The 21,408-nt window shown below is 35.3% G+C and overlaps 1 protein-coding gene across 5 annotated transcripts in view; it reads right to left on the bottom strand.

Moving 5' to 3' along the window:
- Col11a1 (collagen, type XI, alpha 1) overlaps positions 1 to 21,408 on the bottom strand; it is a 190,278-nt gene that overhangs the window by 126,741 nt on the left and 42,129 nt on the right. For all 5 annotated transcript variants that reach the window (XR_375486.1, XM_006500969.1, XM_006500971.1 and 2 more), the window contains exon 5: positions 3,759 to 3,884. Coding sequence is in view for 4 of the 5 variants with exons in the window: in XM_006500969.1 (XP_006501032.1) it covers positions 3,759 to 3,884 (126 nt within the window). In the remaining variant the exon portion in view is untranslated. The remainder of the gene's footprint in view (positions 1 to 3,758; positions 3,885 to 21,408) is intronic.

Genomic DNA, 21,408 nt, shown 5'->3' with positions numbered 1-21,408 from the left:
ATGGTCTTGTGAAAATATGAAAACATATTTGCATCTGTAGGGGGAAGGGAGAAAATAAAAATAACATGAATAAATATGACTATATTTGGAAAATACTAACTTAAAATGTATTCATAATTCACTCATTTTCTCTGAAGGAAACCTAGGAAAAACTAAAATTGCATATCTGGTATTTAGTGACTTTCCTTCAGAATGAGTGAATGTTTCTAGATGATGTAGCCATCGGCAAATATAAAATATAAACACAAAAAATTCTTTAGTGGTTTTTTTTGTTTGTTTGTTTTTTGAGACAGGGTTTCTCTGTATAGCCCTGGCTGTCCTGGAATTCACTCTGTAGACCAGGCTGGCCTCGACCTCAGAAATCCACTTGTCTCTGCCTCCCAAATGCTGGGATTAAAGGTGTGCGCCATCACTGCTCAACTCCTGTAGTGTTTTCTGAGGGTCAAAATACCAATTTACTAAAATATATAGAGACTATTTAGAACTTGGTAAAATATAAAGTAGTGAATAGACAACACATAAAATACTTTGGTAACTGCGTAAGTTAAATAAAATATCTACATGTCCTAGGAAACTCTCTATATACATGTATGCATATATACTTTATATATAGTCTTTCCATATATGTATGTACATATAGTATATATATATCACCATCTGTCTAGTCTTTCCAAAACAAAGAATAAATAAATAAAAACAAAAAACCAAACCAAACCAAAAACAAACAAACAAACAAACATAAAAGCAAACAGAACAAAAACCAAAATCAAACAACCAAACAAAAACCCTATACTTTGTCCTATACTTTGGAGAACATTTTTTTTCACTAAAAATTTTTGAAAATATTCTGAAAATCAGAACAAGTTGTTCTAAATAAAGTGCTAAAACCCTGGGAGCAGAAAATAAAATAGATTTTAGGTGGACTAGGAGCAGGTTGGATACGTACAGGGGCATCCGGTGTATGTGGAGAATGAGATGGAGTAAGAGATTGAGGGGAGTAATGGCTAGAACTGGGACATGGAAACCTACTGCAATGGGTGGTGGGGACATCCTTGTGGAGACAGGGGCCAGAGAGGAGAAATGGGAACTGGAATAGTCAGAGGGTGGTTCAGGAGGGGAATAAAATCTGGAGTATAGAATAAATAAATAAATAAATAAATAAATAAATAAATAATTTTAAAAATTAATAAAATAAAAATGGCTTCATGTTCATATATATATATATATATATATGGAGAGGGGGAGAGAGAGAGAGAGAGAGAGAGAGGGTGTCAGTTTTGGTTGTTATCTTGTAAAGGCTTTTTCTAGTGGTGGATATGGAGCAGAAGAGAGGGAAGATGAGGAGAGGAACCAAATGGAGTGTCAGGAGGAGAAACCATAATCAGGATGTGTTCATGTGAAAAGGCTCTATATTCAATAAAAGAAAAACAAATGAAAAATAGGTATGATGAAACAGACAAATTAATCTCTACTCCATGAGCACACCAGCAGAAATTTGGAACAGGTGAAGATGAATCTTCTGAAAATGAGAATCCTCGTTCTTCACCCAATTCTTTAAAAAACAAAACAAAATAAAACAAAACAAAACAGTGCCTTGATGAGACCTGCCATTGACAAGGACTGACAACAGTAGCCAAGACATCCCTGGTAGGAAGTCAGGTTTCTCTTATATTCTTTCATTGGTGATCTCCTTCCCTTGGCTTCTCCTTCCACATTAGTCATTAAAAAATGAATGCCAGGTGGCTCTTCTTTATATGCATTAGACACTAGAAAAGTCTCATACAGAACTTTAATATCTAATTTATTATAAATTCAGAAGATAATTTAACATGATACAAATAAACCAGAGACAAAATTTGAATATTACGTATGATGCTATATCAGATACATTAAACCCATTGATGTATGAAGTTGTTAGGACTGAACAAAAAAAATCTATCTAGAGCATACATCTCTCATTCCGTGATAAGGCTGTAACTGTGGCATGTATACGCACCTGAATTTCGAGTGGATTAGATGTGTTACAAAAAGAAGGAATGAGTTAGAAAATAATACATATTTGACTAAGTTTGCCTATATAAGTTATTAATAGGATATTAAGCAATATATCTGACCAATGCTCCACTTTATACTTTATGTTTATACTTGAGAAGATAGCATTGCTTTCTTATTTTTAGTCAGACTACCTGAAGATTAACTAGAAAAATACAAATTCAGTATATGAAGAAACATATCATGGCTATTATCTAAATTGATTAGAAAATTTGCTTGTACATTTTTTTTATTTTTTAATAGTAATATAAAATGTTTATTGTTTTCAACTAGCAATGTAGTTAATTAGAGTCTATTCTTCCTGAATAACTAAAAATAAAACCTTTTTATTATGATGCACTAGTTTAAAAACCAGTAACAGCTTTAACCATACTCCACAGAATACCTTCTTCTCTTCTTCCACCAAGCAAAGGCTTATATTTGCTATAGGAAAGAGATTTTATTTTTCTTGTAAAAGTGGCAAATGCAAAATAAATATCATTCGTTTTCAACACAGAATTAGTGACATACATTTGATCTGCCAGCTATAGAAACCTACACTTAACCCGATGGTTTTTCTCCATAGAAACCATTACAGAAAACAGAACTTCAAAACTCAATAAATAATAAATACATCCAAGCTGTTTCTCTTAGTTCTTTCATACTGCCTTACTAAGACCTTTACCCTGTTTCAAAAAATGATACTACTGTTTAATTGTGTGGCAATTTAGTACTAGTAGATTAGGGCAACAGAATTCAATGGGATACATACACTACAAGCTAAAGTAATGTCAAAATTTGTAATTTTGAATTTTAAAAACCAACATGAATTTGTATCAATTATAATAATGGAACAGATTAAAAGTCCATTTATTCTAAGTAGTGGAAACTCAATGGTAGTGATAGTCTATTTAAAAAATAGACTTGTTTTTGAAATGGAATTTTGTTCTCAAATTTCAAAGACATCTTTACAATTTGAAACTCTTATTTTTAAGAAAATAAATAGCAAAATATAGTTTTGTCAGAAAATAACACACCTATTGGTATCCATTGCCAAATGTTCAGCCCTGAAAATGTATTCATGCAAGTAACATTATAAGGAGCAAGCAGGTTGTATATGTGTATGAAAGAGAGTGAGGAGCATACACAGGAGGACTTTTAAGGAGAAAAGAGAAGGCAAGAAATGATGTAATTGAATAATCTCAAAAATGTTTTACATTATAATTAAAACAAAAACATCTATTACAAACGAAATCACAAACTATTTCCTGTTTAAATTGAGAAAATAGGAAACTGAAAATTGTAAATTTTTCAAAATTGAAACTGAAGAAACTATTACATAAGAGCCTAAAATCTTTAAATTTCAATACTTTTTTTTCCTCTTCAGTAAGAACTGTCCAAAACTGAGAAACAGCTACTACACCAAAAGGCATACTCTCCCCAAATGCAAGGGGTTTTAACTGTTTAAAGCAAAAACTAGAAATACAGCTTTGAGAAATCAACCCTGAAAAAGAGAAAAAATATACCTAATTACCTTTGACCAAATTCTTCCTAAAGACTCTTAATGAATAGTATCATTTAACTAAAACTGAGCAACTATGCCGTAAAGTATCTATGTAACTACGCCGTAAAGTATCGTTTAACTAAAACTGAGTAACTATGCAGTAAAGCGAGACAAAGCCAAACACGTGCACCTCAAGGCCTACTGTGACTTGAGTCCTCCTCACCTCATCAATGTGAGGCTCCTGAGCCTGGGCAGCCTTGGATGTTAAGTCACAATCTGGACTGTAATGGTCACAGTAGTCGTATGCTGCCTTGGGGTCTCCTGTGATCAGGAACTGCTGAATATCACCCTGCAAAGAGTCAGGCAAGGAGAAAGTCAGCATCTAAAAATACAGATGCCTGCAGACTGCTTGTAAGGTCAAATGGCCTACATCTGTATGTGTGCATAAGAGAAATATGTAAACACATATCATTATCAAGATGAGTCTTATAGGACTGAGAGAGAAAGTCATAATCAATTACACAGCTCGGACTTACCTTCTGGTATAGAAAATGTCCTATATATCAATCAACCTATTCAGTTTTACATAATTCACAATTGAATATGAATAGTCAAAGAAAAATGTAATACATGCAAAGAATATGTACTTCCATGGCAAAAAAAGCAGATTAGTTTACACTGAAATGCTATTATTAGGGAAATCTGCAAGGGAATATCTCAGTAGAATCATGTTCAGAAGAAGAAAATAATGCTACAAAGATGAACAAGAAACAAATACAGCAAAAACAAACACAATATTTATAAATACAAAAGCACGAACTTGCTACATTGTTGAAAAAATATTTTAGCAAACATTTAAAACCATTTATATGGAATTTGTATATATTCAAATACAAATTTCATATAAATTTTATAGATACACATTTTAGAGACAAATTTTATAGATATTTAACAAGATTATCTTAAAGTTTTAATTTCATGAATTTCAGAAACAACACAATAGAGAAACACATATTTAATTCATCAAGAAAATACAGTAGAATTATTTTGTGTATCACCTCTCTAGCAATCTTAGAAATATAACTATGGCCATAAATCATTTATCCTGTCAAAACCCTGTCAGCTTGAAGACTGTAGTCCTTTTATATTTTAGAGCTTGATCTGACTGTACATCCTGAGTCAACTTTGAATCATTTCAAAATTATTCCATCTTTGCTCAAATTTAGAATTTCTTAGAGCTAGGTGAAATCATGAACATTAAATATAAAAGTCTTGAAAATTAAGAACTAGGAAAGAATTGATAACATAATTATAACACAATACTCATTTATCCATGAATATGTTTATTGAAGGAGTATTGCATACAAAATATTGAATACAGCATTAGAGACACTGAGGGATAATTTTGAATGACTGGATCTTTAATCACCTAGAAGATGAAACTCTGAGAACATCTTCCAGAAAGTTTCTCATTTATTAAGTTGGGAAGGGTCACCACGATTGGGGATAGGGCCTTTCAGTGTTTGGGCTGTGAACAGAATAAAACGATGAAGGCATGCTGACTACCTTTCTTCACTGCCTCCTCTCCCTGTGTATGAACAAAATAAACTAATACCTCAAGCTCCTGCTCCTGTGCCTTCCCACTCGTGGCTGACTGGTTGAACTGGGAGCCGAGGTAATTTTTTTCCCTTAAGCCTTTCCTGCCAATTACTTGACCATAAAAGTGACATTCTAATGAGCACAGACCAAAAAACCATAAGCTCACAATATTTCAATTTTTCACCATTTCTAAACATGCCATTTCCAAAATGACTAGGCTGATTGATATTTTCACTAGTAGTAGCTGAGTGTTCTCCACATTCTCCTAACATTTGTTATTTTATGTCTTTTGAGAATACATTTCATTTATTTATTTATTTATTTATTTATTTATTTATTTATTTATTTATTGTGCAAGGATTGTATGCATGTGGGAAACTCTTGGGAATTTTCAATGCCTGGGATTGAAATCAGGTCATGAAACTTGGCACCAACCACCTTTACCCATTGAGCTAATCATGGATATAATAACAGCAATTTGTGTTCAGTAATAATGAGGACTTTTAAAATATTCTTAACTACCTGTGTGTTCTATTAATGAACCTGATTCCTTTTATATCAGAAATGTTATAATTTAACTCTTTTTAAAAACTGTGTGAATGACATACACACACATAAATATATTCCACATGTAATATGTGAGGGAGATGTAAGGATGAATATAATAGTATGTCACATGAAATTCTCTAAAATTTGTATTATTTTTGAAAAACTATGTGCTTGAAAAGGGACTCATATACAGCATCACAATTATTGATTTAATGTCCTTGTTCTAAGAGATCAAGAAAATTTTCCGTTTGTTTTTGTATGACTGTATGTTTGTGTGTGTGTGTGTGTGTGTGTGTGTGTGTGTGTGTTGTGTGTATGTTTCTTTGCCCATGTCATAATTTTCTAAGGATTTTGCTTATAGTTTTAAGTTCAATACCTATGTGTCAAGGCCTGATGGCTTTTGTTGAATAATTGCTGGTGTTACTGCTTGCTTGTAGCTCCGTTTTTTTTTTTTTTTCTTTCTTTCTTGATTTTGGACACAGAAATGTCTGTTCCATTACATGATGATGAACGAAGATTTGACATTTCCAATGTTAAAAGGTTGGAACCTTCAAGTGTGTCAGAAGGCTTTTTGTATATTAGAGCACATCTACAAATTTAAATTTTTCTGCTTGGTGGATAGGCTCACCAATACAAGAGCTATGCAGAACTTTCTTAGGTCGTTCCTGAACATATACACAATTCCCTGTAACCAAAGAGATGCCAACCTCTGTATCTGTTACATGTATTCAAGTTATTTAGTAATTCCATGCTATTGTTAATTAATTAGTTGTTTCCCTTAAAATTCCTTTGAAAATGTTATGTAAGTATGTATGTATCCCAATAGGAGAAAAAACAAATATAATTTCTAATGAAACATGAATACAGCAAGAACAGTAATATCCATCTAAAAATACTATCGAACCTTTAACAGTTTCCAATTGAAACTTTTTACTTGCTTATATCATGAAGCAATATAGAAAATTGACCAAATAAATATTTTTCTCAATGATTTTTCAATATTTTGTATACATATATACATACAGGTGAATTATGGCACTGATTTATGGAGGCTCAAAAATGCATAGAAGAAACTAAATATATTGACAGGATTTCAAGAACCAAAACTCTTCAATCAACTGGGTTGTCAGAGATGAAGACTTACCCAAAAGAGAATACTGAATGCATAGTTCCTTATTCTGGTGCCTCGTAAAATAATAATTGGGTATCAATGGGCACTTAGAGAAATGTCACCAGTGGTTTTAATTGGAACCTCTAGCGCCAAATTTTTCTGCCCAAACATCTGGGATAATGAGTCCATTTAACTGAATTAATATGAACAAATTGAGAGATCCTTTTGAGCACCCATTCCAGGGGTGCAAATGATCAAGTTCTATATGTAATTGCTGAAACTAATGAAATACAGTATCTTATATATGAATTCTATTTTGTAAAATAGATTTTGAGAGGAATATTGTTTTTCTAAACACTTACTACTCTATTTATTGGACTTTACATCACTAATGGGGTGTTGCTAATGTTTCCATTATAAATTCTTATTTCAGTATTTAATAGTTAGCCATAAAATATAATACTGGAAAATATTGGAAATTTCTGTAAAAATCCAATTTTCCCAGAAAGCATCACACACCGTTTTGTATTAACTATATGTTGTGTTGTGAGCACAGTCTATAAATAATCCTGAGGATCATAACAGGTGTAATGAGCTGTAAATATTATTTTTGATGCTATAACATTTTCCAGAGCTGGAAAGGGGTGAAATTACCAAGTAAAACTGGCAACTGTACTACAGTAGCACTGGAGGCATGAAAAAGACATCTTCATTCTCGAGTGGTCTAAAACCAAGGTCGAGGTAGAAATCATGGAATTACCTCATGATCTACAGCTGTGTCAACTAGCTATACAATATAGTATTTTTACATAGAATGTAGGGACTTACTAGAGTAGAGCAAAATGGTTGTAGGTTAAAAAAAAAAAGCTTTAATGCACATTAACAAGCACTTACTAGTTTGTTTGATCTCTCTGTCTCTCTCTCTCTGCCTCTCTCTCTCTCTCCCTCCCCCTCTCTCTCTCTTTCTCTTTTCTCTCTCTCACCCCCCCACACCCACATAGACATGTGGGCACACATGCCTTATTTATTTAATAAATAAATAAATAAATAAATAAATAAATAAATAAATAAATTGTTTTGAAAGTTTTACACAATATTTTATATAATGATTTTTTTAAAATTGAGTTTAATCACATAAACTCACTCTAATATATGTACATGTTAAGAGTCTGGTTTTGGTTCCAACTGGCCTGTTTGTGTGGGCCCAGCCAGTGTTCAACTTCAACTTCAAGTCTGACCACTCACTGACTGTGACATAGCACATTGATCCTCACAGAATATACAATGAAAATGCAGGCTCAGCTAAGCTGTCGTAACAGTACATGGCTAGTTGCATGGTATGACCTGTAGATGGAACATTTGCTTTTGAAAGGAACTACAGGGATAGCAGCACACATTCAGATATAAGCAGATAACTACCTGGGATACAAAACTGATGTTCCACTACAACTGACATATGATAACCTCCTGAATGTCAAGCAGTAAGCATCTGCACTTTACTTTCCATAAGGCTTTCTGTTTGCTCTAAGTCTTAGATTTAAGTTCTCATATTAAAACTTGGAAGTATCTTTCATTCTAAAATTTCCATCTCCTTTTGTTAAAATCTTAAACAGAAGAAGCAATACAACCATTGACTGTGCATCTCGGGGATTTTAAAAAATTTTTCTGGAATTAAATAGTATATAAACTTTAAAAGGGTAAGGAATCACTCTGCAGCAATTTAGATCTACAAAGTTATCTAGCATCTATATTTCTCATAGCGCACCTTTGACTCTATCGGCATGCAACTTATAACAAGGTATCTCACTGTAGACGAACACTCCATAAAAATTTTATACAATATAACTAGCAAATAAAAGTTATCTAGTTGGAGAATCTCATGGAAGAGGTGAAGGAAAGACTCAAGAAGCAAGACAGGTCAAGAACATCACATAAAAACGAATCAACTAATCTTGGGACATGGGGGTTTATAGAGACTGAACTACATAGCATGTATAGAATGAACCTAAGTCTCCTACACATATGTAACTGCTGTACAACTTGGTCTTCATGTGAGTCTCCTAACAGCAGGAGCAATGGCTGCCTGTGACTCTGTTAATTGCCTTTGGATCCCTTTGTTGAACCTGGAGTGCTTTGTTTAACCTTAATAAAAGGGTAGACAAAGGAATAACCTAGTCCTACTGCAACTTGATATGTCAGCCAGGGTTGATGTCTTTGGGAGGCCTCCCCTCCTTTGAGGAAAAAGGTAGGGAGGATGGAGGGAAGGGAGGGAACAGGGTAGGACTCATAGGAGAGGAGGAAGAGGAGAGAGAGGAAGCTGCAATCGGTATGCATAGTTAATTATTTAATGAAAAAGAAACTTACAAAATCCTCAACCAAAAAAAAAACACTTTTCCTTTTATTAGACACTAGCACAATAGATAGTGGAAATATATTCTAATGAAAAATAATTATTTTATCTAATAATTTTAAATAAACTTACACAAAGATTATAACAGACAAGTACCCAGATCCTGAATTTGGGCTGTTTACAGACCAAAATTGAATCCATTCAACAATGAATGCCTCTGAAGGATAAGTATCATGCTGATTCTAGGTACAGCGTGTAACAAATGAGGGAAAGGTAGTCACTGCTCTCACAAAACTTCTCCATCTTGCTCTTGATATTACTATGCACCAAAATAATTGGAGGAAATATATGTATTTATCACTACATATTTCTAACTATAAAGAAGATAGAAATATGAAAGAAAGGGGAAGAAACTTTTTTTATTTTTTTATTTTTTATTTATTTTTTTATTATGTATTTTCCTCAATTACATTTCCAATGCTATCCCAAAAGTCCCCCCTCACCCCTCCCCACTCCCCTACCCACCTATTCCCATTTTTTGGCCCTGGCGTTCCCCTGAACTGGGGCATATAAAGTTTGCCTGTCCAACGGGCCTCTACATGGGGAAATCAGAAGAATTATGTAGTGGTATGCCACATAAACAAGATAATTATGGGGAAATGTTTTTCTTTTAATGTAATAATACATAGTGTCAAGAAGAGAAAAAGGAAGGAGGAGGAGTTGGTGGTGAAGGAGAAGGAGAAGGAGAAGGAGAAGGAGAAGGAGAAGGAGAAGGTTATTGTCTGATGTCTCTCCAAACCATATTGTTAGTACTTCTTTCTCCTATCTTATTGCCAAAAGTATTTTCCTTAAGCTATCTTTAACCAGACACTTACAGGCACATAAAATGGAAAATACCACCAAGGGCTGGAAAGGTAGAAATCCACCATACCCTTTGGCTTAACACAGGAGTCTCTCTTCTTTACCATTAAAGTCATGTTGGAAAGTGTCCAGTTGTCACTGATCTCATGTTATGGTTTGGATGGTCAATGTCATCCAAAGACCTTATACTAAAATTTTGTCCCTATAGGGTGTAGGGGATATTGGAGAGTGGTAGAATTTTAGAAGGTGGAGAAGTATTTGATACTATAGCCATAGGGTAGGTGGAATCTCAAAGTGGGTTTGAGACTCTGAATAGTCCTCTTGACTTGTTCCATTGTCACTATTCACACCTTCAATATATAGTTTCAGCATGATGTGAGCTCATCTGTTCTCTTCATCAAAGACCAAACCAGCGATGTCCACTGATTGGAGAATCTGAACTTTCCAAGAGATGAGTTACTTAAACTTTTCCTAAAGTACATGCCTCAGTAATTTTATCTAAATAATGCAATTCACTTCATATAAAAGTTGCTACCAACTAATTAAATCATTACGATGATTTTGTCTAAATGTGTCAAGGAAGGTTTTGATAATCTGGATATTGAAGAGTTTGAAGAAAAAACTGCCTCTTCAAAAATGGTGCTCTGAAACATGGCTAGCCAGATGTAGAATAACAAAGTAGAAGACTTTGCCTCATTTTGTAAAATAATCAATTATAAGTTGATCAAAGAACCTAACAGGACTCTGAAACTACTCAAGGATTTTTTTTTTCAAAATATCAACTTCCAAAATAGGCCTAACAGAACTCCAGATATAATAAAATTTCATCAAGCTAAATGCTTTGGCCCAGCAAAGGAAACAACAGAGGAGTCACCCTACAGAGTGGGAGGGACTCTATGTCACTGTTCCCCAAACAGAAGATTAATATTCAGTACATATGAAAAACACAAGACCTATATCCTCCCAAAATAGATAACCCAACCAATAAAAGGTCAAGTGAATTGGACATATGGTTCTCAAAAATATAAATGACCAATAAAGGCATGAAAAATTCCTCAACATTCTTAGCTGTCAGATAAATATAAACCAAAAACTGGTGAAATTCACCCTGGTAAGAATCAGCAAGAGGACAGATATGTGGTAGGGGATGAATCCTTACGCAGTGGGTGGAAATGTTGCTTTTCCAATTGGAGAGTTCTCTCAAAATCTAAAAGGAGGATTTTGTTACCTTGCTCTGCCTACCATTTGGGGTGTATATGCAGATGTACTTAAGTCAGCAAGCAGTGCATGTACCTGCAGATTTATGTTCCTTGTCAGTACTGACAACAATTAAATTAAAGAGTCATCTTTTCTCCTCCATGGACAAATTGATAAAGAAAATGTGACATATAAACACCATAGATGTATACAGTGAAGGTCTAGCTTGTTAGATATCACCCTTATTACTGCTTGCCAAGGAATTTAGAGGCCTTGTAAGTGTGCTCTAAGTTTAAATTGAGAAACAATAGACTTTATTGGACACTGCAAAGCATTCTCATAATAGCACAGGGACAATGGACTGGTTTAAGTCACCTGCAGAGTGACAAATAGGAATCAGGGCAAAATATTGAGAAATGTTACAGGCTGGACAGAGCAGGAGAACAGAGAAATCTTATTGGAATAGCACATGGGTAGGAAAGCAGGGTGTGGTGAAAGAGTCTTTGCCAAGGAAAGTACTAGGGATGTTAACCATCAGCAATGGAAGGAATCTCAAAAATCTTCAAGGCCCCTATTCCCATCATAGGACAAGAAGAGCCTAGAAGAACACATTTATTTCAGAGATCTTCCAGTATTCATTGGGCAGTACGCCATGTAAGTACACCATGACTGTTATTGCTGGGCAGGGTGCTATTGGCAGCAAGCCTCAGCCTCAGTATACACCATGTAATCTGTTTAATATTTTTAGGTGAAAATGCAAGAGTCGGGGTGATGTAAATGTCTAATGTGTTTTTTTTCCTTACTTTTTACTCTTATGAATACAGTAGAATTGTGCAAGGATGGAATCCACACTGGAGATTCTTGATGGGCTGTGCACAGGAGAGGTTTGTGAATGGACATGAAGCTAAAGAAACAGCGGAGATTCCAGCTGTTTGAAACGGCTGCGAGGGAAAGAGGCAAACACCAATAGAAAACATCCCAGAAGATCATGTGGGTTGGACTGAGCACAGCAATATAGACAGAGTTCTACAAATCCCTGGGCACACACCACATGCCAATGTGTCTCCAGTGTGCAGCAGGTGTAATATAAGGACAAAGAGTTTAAAATTCAGACTTCCTTAGGCCACTTCCTCACTTCTGGAATAGGGATATTTAGCCCATAGAGGTCCCACTGTCATATCTTAGAACCATGTAACTTGATTTTTTTTTTTTACATTAACAGTGGCTTACAGCTGAGAATTTGCCTGTGTTTCAGACACTTTTGTTTTCAGTTTTGAGCAGTGTTGGAAGACACTTTGAGACTTATGTGAATAAACTCATTTTGATTATTACGAGACTGTCACTATTTATAGAAAGGAGAGATGATATGCTTTAGGTATTGAATTTTTTTCAACAGTCCTAAAATTAGTACTAGTGGTATTACTTGGGTCCAAGAGAGATGGTAGGACCATGGTCAATTTCTTTTCCTCTATTTGGTTTGAAACACCACTCATGAACGGCTACATACATTCTTGTCAGGGTGTGCTGTCATCCACTGTCCTCTCTAGAGCCCTGAAAAAATGGAGCCCTAAGGTGTATAAGCCTTTTCTGCTTATGTGAGGTATCTAGAGTGTTTTACTCCTGTAATACAAAGCTGGTAGTATTAAATGAATCTCTTATTCCACTCTTTCTTCACTCTCTCCCTAAGCACACAAGAATGTAATAATACACAGCAGATTCATCAGCTTTGCTGTTTGAATATCTTCAAGCATGAATTTTTATTTCTAATGAGGTTGGAATGCCATGATTTTAAAGGCTCTAAGATGGCAATTTCCTCTTTTCACTATACATACACACAAACAAAAAATTTAAAGATAAAAAGTAGGTGTGTCATATTCCAGCAAATGTCCAGGCATATATTACAAGAGAATATGTTTCACAGGAATATAAACAATAGAAAAACAGGAGTCTTATTCTCTGTGTTCACACTCAGCATGAATGGTCTAGGCTTATAGTCATCGCCAAATATATGGACCTATAGGCAAAATCTTTTCACCATAAAAAGATTCCTTCTCAATATTTGTAAACTAACACCATTAGAACAAGTTTTTCATCTTCTGGACCTTGTCACAGACATCTCTTTCTACTGGTAATTTTAAAGGTTTTTTTTTTTTTATGTTGGATGTATGTTTTGTGTGCATATACATTTGTATACCATAAGCATCTCTGAGGCCACAAGATTAAAAGGAGTTGTTGGATGCCCTGGAACTAGAATTATAGTCAGATTTGAGAAGTTATGGGGATGCTGAGATTTGAACTCAGGTCTTCTGCAAGAACAGTAAGTTCTCTTAACTACAAAGCCACCTCTTCAGTCTCACTGATTCTGGTATTAATCTGTAATAATTTTTCTATAATAAATAACAACTATAAATATTTAGAAAGTAGCATTACTTTTCTTACATTTCCCAAGGAACTGTGAAAATCAGAAGTAAAATTTGTTTGTTTGTTAACTTAAAATGCACATGGAAAAGATATTTTTTTCAAAACTATGGAGTGAATTGAAAGATCAGTATAATCAGTATAAAGTTTGAGATGTGGCTATAGATTTCACTTGTAAATGCTCCAAAAATAAGTTCCAAGAAAATAAGTTTCATGAATCTGAAAGCGATTATCCACAAGCTAAGCACACAAAGAAAACAACATACAGACAAAAAACTAAAAAGCAAAACAAAACAAAAACATATAATACAAAAGAAAGAAAAAGCTTGACAGAGATGAACAGTCTGGCAGTCACCGCAGAGAATTCAGCAGTGTAACATAACGTTACTCTGTCTAATAGATGTTCCTCTTATCTCCAAATGTCTATTCACATTTGATAGTATAAATTGGTAAAAATAGAGTAGGTCTTGGTAGAGTTTCTAATTGTATAATGAAGAAGAGGGCTGACATAAATCCTACTTGAGTTTAAAACTCCTAAGGACTGCATAGCAGAGTTGCATCAGTTGAACAATGTGCTTCTGGCCTACTGAGAGTTCTGAATTTGTCAAGACAGTAAGTCTCATCACAGTGTTGTTGTTGTTTTGTTGGTGTTATTGCTGTTGCTGTTTCTATTGCTGTTGTTGCTTTTCCAAACATTGTGTACAATTAACAATACTTTCTCAAGTATTTTGTGGGGTGAAGGAAAGTTGCCAAAATGTTTAGAGTTTTGGTGTAATTGAAATATACACCAGCAATTGGATCTAGACCATAACTCAAAGGAAAGAATGAGAGACACCACATAATCACTGTCATAATTGCATCCCACACAGCCCTGATAGTGCAGTAAAGCCAACTTAAGCAACCAATTTTGTGAAAATGAACTGAGTCCTACATTATTTAAATGTGCTTCTAATTAAAGGAAAAATTACCAGACTCTATAAAACAGTCTTCCACACAATTATATATTTATCTTATAATTTCTATGCTCTCAAAGGTAAAAACAAAGGTTATGGCATTGAAGTATAAGTGCTAATATAGGACCACTCTACACAGTAAATAAGTAAAATCAATATACCATTTAGTAAAAAGGTTAACAGGACTTACCCATAGCTTCCTTGAAGCCACAGGTCATCGATGTTTCTTAAATTAATAATTTCTGGAGAGTATATTTAGTTTTTAAATTTTATTCATGAAATAGTTTGTATGGCTGGCATGGCTCTTCACTTTTTTCTAATACTACAGAAAGTACCCACCCTCACAAAGTTTGCATTCTAGAGGCAAAAAGGAAATAAGTGGATGCTGGTATGCCAGGAGCAATTGCAAAAAATAGAACAACAGAGAATAAAGGTAATGATCAGAAACATGGGCTGTTAGATACCAAGTTCAAGGAGGAAAAAATACTGACTAAAGAACACTAAGAATGAACAAAGAGAGGAGAAAATCGAACCAAGGAAGAACCCTTGAAACACAAGGACTAGTGGATGCATAGGTAGAAACTGTGCTGTGAGTAGTGTGTTTGAAGAAATAGACACACCGTGGATGCAAAGGAGCATGGGAGAAGAGGAATTATCCACCAAGTCAGAGAGAATTGCAGAGGATGAGAGGTGGCCTGCAGACATGTGAGAGGACAAAACCTAGGCTTTGGATGAAAAACCAAAGTCCCTGGGATAGTATATGCAAAGAGGTGACATCAGCCATGCTCTCATTCTATCTCTCCCTCAGGAGCTACTTGACAAGAACAGTGATTAGCAATCAGAGAGACCTGAACAGAGAAAACTAGTGGACAAGACTTCAGTGGATTTGCCAAATACTTTTCACTCATATCAGAACTATATAAAACCATTTATAGAACATGAACTAGACTATGCCTTTAAAAGATCGCATGCTAAGAGCAAGCCAACAATAATGTGGGTAATTGCCTTTCTTGCATACTCCTTGGAGTTAGAGACAATTTCACATTAATGGTATGTTTGCCATAAAATGTAGAATAGAAATGATGATGAAATACAATTGTGTCCTGGATAATCCTATGGGTTTTCGTCCTTTAAAGAGTTCTTTTAAACTTTGTTAATGTAGCTTTAAAGAATAAAAGGATAGTTAAGGCCCTTTCCATTCAGCTAGCAGTTCAAAAAATTATGTCTGTAAACACCTCATATTTACTATCAGAGTAGCAGACTTAGAAACCTAAAGTAATAAGTCCCTTTTCCATTAGCCGTACATATTCAATGAGTCCTGTGAAGTGCTGGTCTATTTTACTTTCTGTTGTTGTGATATACAAAGGCCAAAACCAACAGGGGGAGGAAATTTTGTTTAGCTTATACTTCACATCCACAATACAACCCATCAGAAGTCAAGTCAGGAATGCAAGCAGGAACTTAGAGGAAAAACTAATGGCTTGCTTCCAGCTATCATTTTTGTACACTTACATCAACCTGTGCAAAGGTGGTACCAACCCTACTGGGCTTAGCCCTCCTTCATCAATCAGCAATCAAGAAAATACCACACAGGCCAGTTTAATGTGGCTACTCCCTTAATTGATGGTACCTCTTCCCGGGTATCTTGAGTTGTCCTCAAGTCGACCAAAAACCATCATGTGTCCAGCTCTATTGGACAGCTATACCCCCTTCTTTCTCCTTAAGGGTAAAATATTATTGCAGAAGAGAAAGGAGAAAATCTTTAGGAGAAAGAGGTAGAGAGTAGTAGATAACTGCAGTGAAACAGTTATTTATGGTGTGATAATAAAAAAATCACAGAAGCTGTAATCCCATAAACGAGACCACCATAAGATCAAGCTTGTCAAAATTCCAACATGGGTGACAGAGGCCCATGAACTTCTACTTTAACTGAGGATATATTGGCAACTGGTGACTGCTGAGTGAGGGAAAGTCAATTTTCCTCATGGATGTGGCACGTGAGAGGCTACCTACAAGAGATGGCACTACTGCACCCACACACATAGACAACATAAAGTGAACTGGTGTGATGTTAAAAAGCAGATGGCATAAAGTCAGGCGGGAATGGCAGTGAGGAGCCATTGACAAGATAATCAGACAGAGGGAATGGGGGAGGTGGATTTAATAAAAACATATATAAATGCTATAAAATTCTTCAACAATTTTTAAAAGTTAACAAAATGCTAAATCATAATAACTTATAAAAATTAAAGTAAAAAAGAGAAGAGGCACTGTCTTTTTTTAAGGGAAAGCTATACATTATACATGGACAAACATGTAAAAGGAGTGATCTGACAAAGTAGGTATTTTACTATCCCCAATGGCAGGAGATAGTTGAGTCCCTCTTAGAGCAATTAGTACTGTGTGCATGGTGGTGACTTCTGTATCTGTATAGAGTGCTAGAATCTAACTCTACTCAAATGCTTTATCTTTCTCCTACAAGCATTCTTAGTCAAAATATATACTATGTAGGAAATTTTAATATGAAGTCAATAGAGCCCTATAAATATAAAACACATACCCCATCTAGTAATCAAAATTCATTGAGGCAGCAGTGATTTGACATGCAGGTGGTGATGGGACACCATACAGTCTTCTTCTGAAGTACAGGCATATTTCAAGGGAAAGCCGGGGGGTGGGAGGTCACGCATTCTCACAAGGCTGGTTGTAACTCATGTAGTACATTTTTCTGTGTTGTTCCTCACCACACATGTCATATGAACTCAGTTTACAGTACTCAGGAATGTGATTACACATTTAAAAGCCAAAACCAGATGCTCCTTCCAGCCATGTTGAGAGAAAACTTTTGAGAACTGTTAAAAGCAGTGTTATGTACATGTGGCCCAGAGCACACTTAAGGACTTCCTAAAACAGAAAACCGAAGAGAATAAATGTGTCAAATCATAACTTAGTAAATAATTAGCAGCTGTCTCCTGAGAGCCTCTGCCAGTGCCTGACAAATACAGAAGTGGATGTTCACAGTCACCCATTGAACTGAGCACACGGTACCCAATGAAGGAGCCAGAGAAAGAACCAAAGGAGCTGAAGGGGTTTGCAGCCCCAAAGGAGGAACAACAATATGAACTAACCAGTAGCCCGAGAGCTCCCAGAGAATAAACCACCAACCAAAGAGTACACATGATAAGACTCATGGCTCCAGCTGCATATGTAGCAGAGGATGGCCTAATCAGTCATCAATGGGAGGAGAGGCCCTTGGTCCTGTGAAGGCTTGATGCCCCAGTGTAGGGTAATGTCAGGGCCAGAAAGCAGGAGTGGGTAGATTGGTGAGCAGGGGGATTGGGGAGAGGATAGGGGGTTTTTGGAGGAGAAATCAGGAAAGGAGATAACATTTGAAATGTAAATAAAAAGAATATCTAATATAAATAAAACTATTAGCCATACCAATTCTAAATAAAATCTGAAAAAGTAAACTAATAGCTAACAACGTTGCGTGGTTAAGTAGCGATGGTTCTATGGATTACTTGCCTGCGGCATAGACATGAGGATCTGAATTCAATTCCCAGAACCACTTAACAAACAAACAAGCCTGACATGGAGGCATGTGCGTTGTAAACCTAGTACCGGTAAGTAGAGACAGAAGGATCCCTGGAAATGACCGGCAGGCCAGTCTAACGGAGCAGTGACAGTAAGTTCTGCGATAGAATCTGTCTCAAAAACTAAACCATGAAGAAACTGAATGCCACACCTGAAACCCACCTCACACCTTCACACGCATGCATTGGCAAGTGCACATGTGTACATGCACACACTCATAACACAAGACAAGCATGTCCACACATCCACACAAAAGGAAAAAAATACTATTTTATAAAACTGCTGTAGGACACTATTGTGTACGTACATTTAGCTGTTTCTACACAAATGCTTTTCTCCACCAAAAAAAAAGTTTCATTTAATTTTCAATGTTAGAAAAAAGAAGGTAAATGTCTATGACCCCACTGAGTCCTTCCTACAGAATACCCAGGATTCTAAGATTTCTCTGGGTTGGGTGATGGGATTTATCACAAATCTCTATTGACCCTCAGTTACAATGTTGTTTTGACTTTAACTGTAAATATCAAATTTAACAAATTTTCACTTCATAGTTGTCAACTACAGCTTGTTCTTTCCCTTGCAAATTATACATTTTCTTGCATTTACAAAAGAATTTTAGCCTTAGAGTGCATTACACCAAACAAGAATCATAAATCTGATTTTAAATAATAATTTCAGAATTGTTTGCAAAGCTACAGCTATAATTTAAGAGGCACAGTTAACCAAATATTTGCAGGTAAGAATAAATAAACAACCATACATTACTGCAAAGTGGCTTGGCTTTGCTTATGTACATAATCAAAGTTGCTTTGAGAGAGTAAAGAATAAATAAATCCCAGTCAAGAAAAACATTGGAATTTTTTTTTTTTTGGTGTTGGTACTTTTCCTTAAAAGAATAAATTATAAATCTGTGTAACATACAAAAGTAGTCGACAACTTTTGAAATTAAGCCAATTATTGCCAAACCCTCTCTGAGGGGTCACGTGGATGTCTCTTTATAAGTGGTAATTCACTTAATCTTCTTACAGGAGTACGTATAAGACTCCTTCTAAGTTTGCAGCTGAGGAAAAAAAAAAGTCATATTCCCAACTCTGGTTCTAATTTGGAATGTCACACCAGAGCTTCGTGACATTGCTGCTCCATAACTGTAATTTTGCTACTGCTATGAATCTTAATGCAAACATCTGTGTTTCACCATGGTCTTAGGCAACCTCTCTGGAAAAGGGTCATTCAACAACCTCTCCTCCCAGAGTAATCACGAACCACAGGTTGAGGACCATTTCTCTACTACTTGTTAAAGCTTTTGTGATATCTCTGGAGCTCAGAATTAATAAATGTTGACTGATAAGAAGAGAATAAGATCTAAATTTACATATACATGGAGACCATCGTAAAAAGATACTATGCTTTTTAATGACATAATTTGCTTTTATTTGTAATTCATGAATTGAAAAGCTCCTCTTCTAAACCTAGGTAAGTGATATGAGAGACAAAATAATAGAAGCGTAAGTTTTGATAAAGTAGCTTTACCAAAAGCTACTTTTAGGACATGGAAATAGCATAATGAAAGAAGAGATTGGCTAAAATGGTATTTCCTACATTTTCCTTATTTCTGAGAATTTCACATAAGTGTATGAAATTTGATCACACATGTCTCCATGCCTCACCTCCATAATCTCTCCCCAAACTTTTCAATGTTCTATTTCAATTTCATGTTTGTTTTGTTTATGTTTGTTTGTTTGTTTGAATAACCCACCAAATTCAGGTAGTGCTGCCCCTTAGTACAGAGTAGGGGCCATCTATGGGAGAATGGGAAACCTACTAGTTGTGATGCAAAAGATAGAAATATTTCTTTATTCATTTTATACTTCTCAAGAAAAATTGAAGCAACAGTTCACAAGGAATGGTAAAGAAATAGGTCTTTGTTCTAGAGTAAACTTTATAGATTTCATTAGACCTGTGAGAGGGTGTAAAACTCATCACAAGACACAGATTTATTTATTTCAGTTCATTGAAGCCTCAGTTATACATCTCTGGTGATTAAAGCTACTTTGAACCTTAAATTGGGAAAGATACGTCTCTCAAATAACTTCAAATGATCCTCTGTTAAGTAAGTTTCTCCAATGATTTCAGTTCGGAATACTAAGGGGGAACAGCTTTGATCTCTTCAAACTACAGCACTTAGTTATCAAATTACAACACTTGGTTATCCTCATCATAACTCCTTTCCCTAAACAGTTATTGTACTGCTGAGATGCCAAATGATTTCTGTAGCTTCATTTTTAATTTCCCAAGTGAAATATCTGCAATGGTTATCATCTGTACTCATTCACTTTCACTCTCCTAAAAGTCATATTCTGTGAAATATTTTCTCAACACAGATGAAACACAAATAAGATTTTATAAAATACAATTTACATTTGTATATTGTAATCAGAGACATTTCACAGACAACTCAGAGCAATATTGTTTTAGAAATAGAATTATCCCAATTTTGGAGATATAGAAGATGAGACCAAGACTGAATGTGCAGTTTCCATAGTGTCTGCTTTTATCATAAAGAATTACACCTTAGAATTTCTCCATCAGTACTTCCATCAGACTTATGGCAATGGAATCCCAGTACACCCCAAATACGCTGATGATGCTAGCAACATTTTCCAGAAGAATTGAAAAAGAAAGAGCCTGACCCCTGAAAAGGTAGGCTCGCTCCTTGTGGACGAGAGTCAAACTTAGACAATCAGATCCACAGGTGCTGTGTTACCTGCTATAAGGATTTCTTTTACTGTTTTTGTTTTGTTTTATCTTGATTTTATCCTGAATAGAATCCAGAACCTGAATCAGTTAAAATGTAGGAGGAAGTGCTGTGGCTAAAACTATGGATGAAATTCTGAGTCTGTGCATAGAGCAAGGGGAAAAGTTGAGTGTGAGCAAAATGTGATGTGATAAAAATGAACAAGAGGATCGCCGAAGCTTTTCTGAATAACACTAACTTTAGTCTATTTCCAAAACTGCACTATGTATCTATCACACATTGGAACCAATTTAAGGAATATTTAAAAGGAATGAACTGAAAATAAAACTGCCTCTACTTAGTTCCTGCAGCTTCCTTTTGTGAAACAAAATTCTATGAAATACCTGAGTCCCCAAGAGTGAAATGCACCATTGAAACTGTCTAAAGTAGGGTAGTCCTTTTAAAGTTATCTTTAAGAGTTCTATAAGACTTTCACTGTAACAACCA

This window comes from Mus musculus, chromosome 3 (assembly GCF_000001635.26).
Source record: "Mus musculus strain C57BL/6J chromosome 3, GRCm38.p6 C57BL/6J".
NCBI lineage: Eukaryota > Metazoa > Chordata > Mammalia > Rodentia > Muridae > Mus > Mus musculus.
Note: the sequence above shows the minus strand (reverse complement) of the source record. Positions and strands in the feature narration are given on the sequence as shown.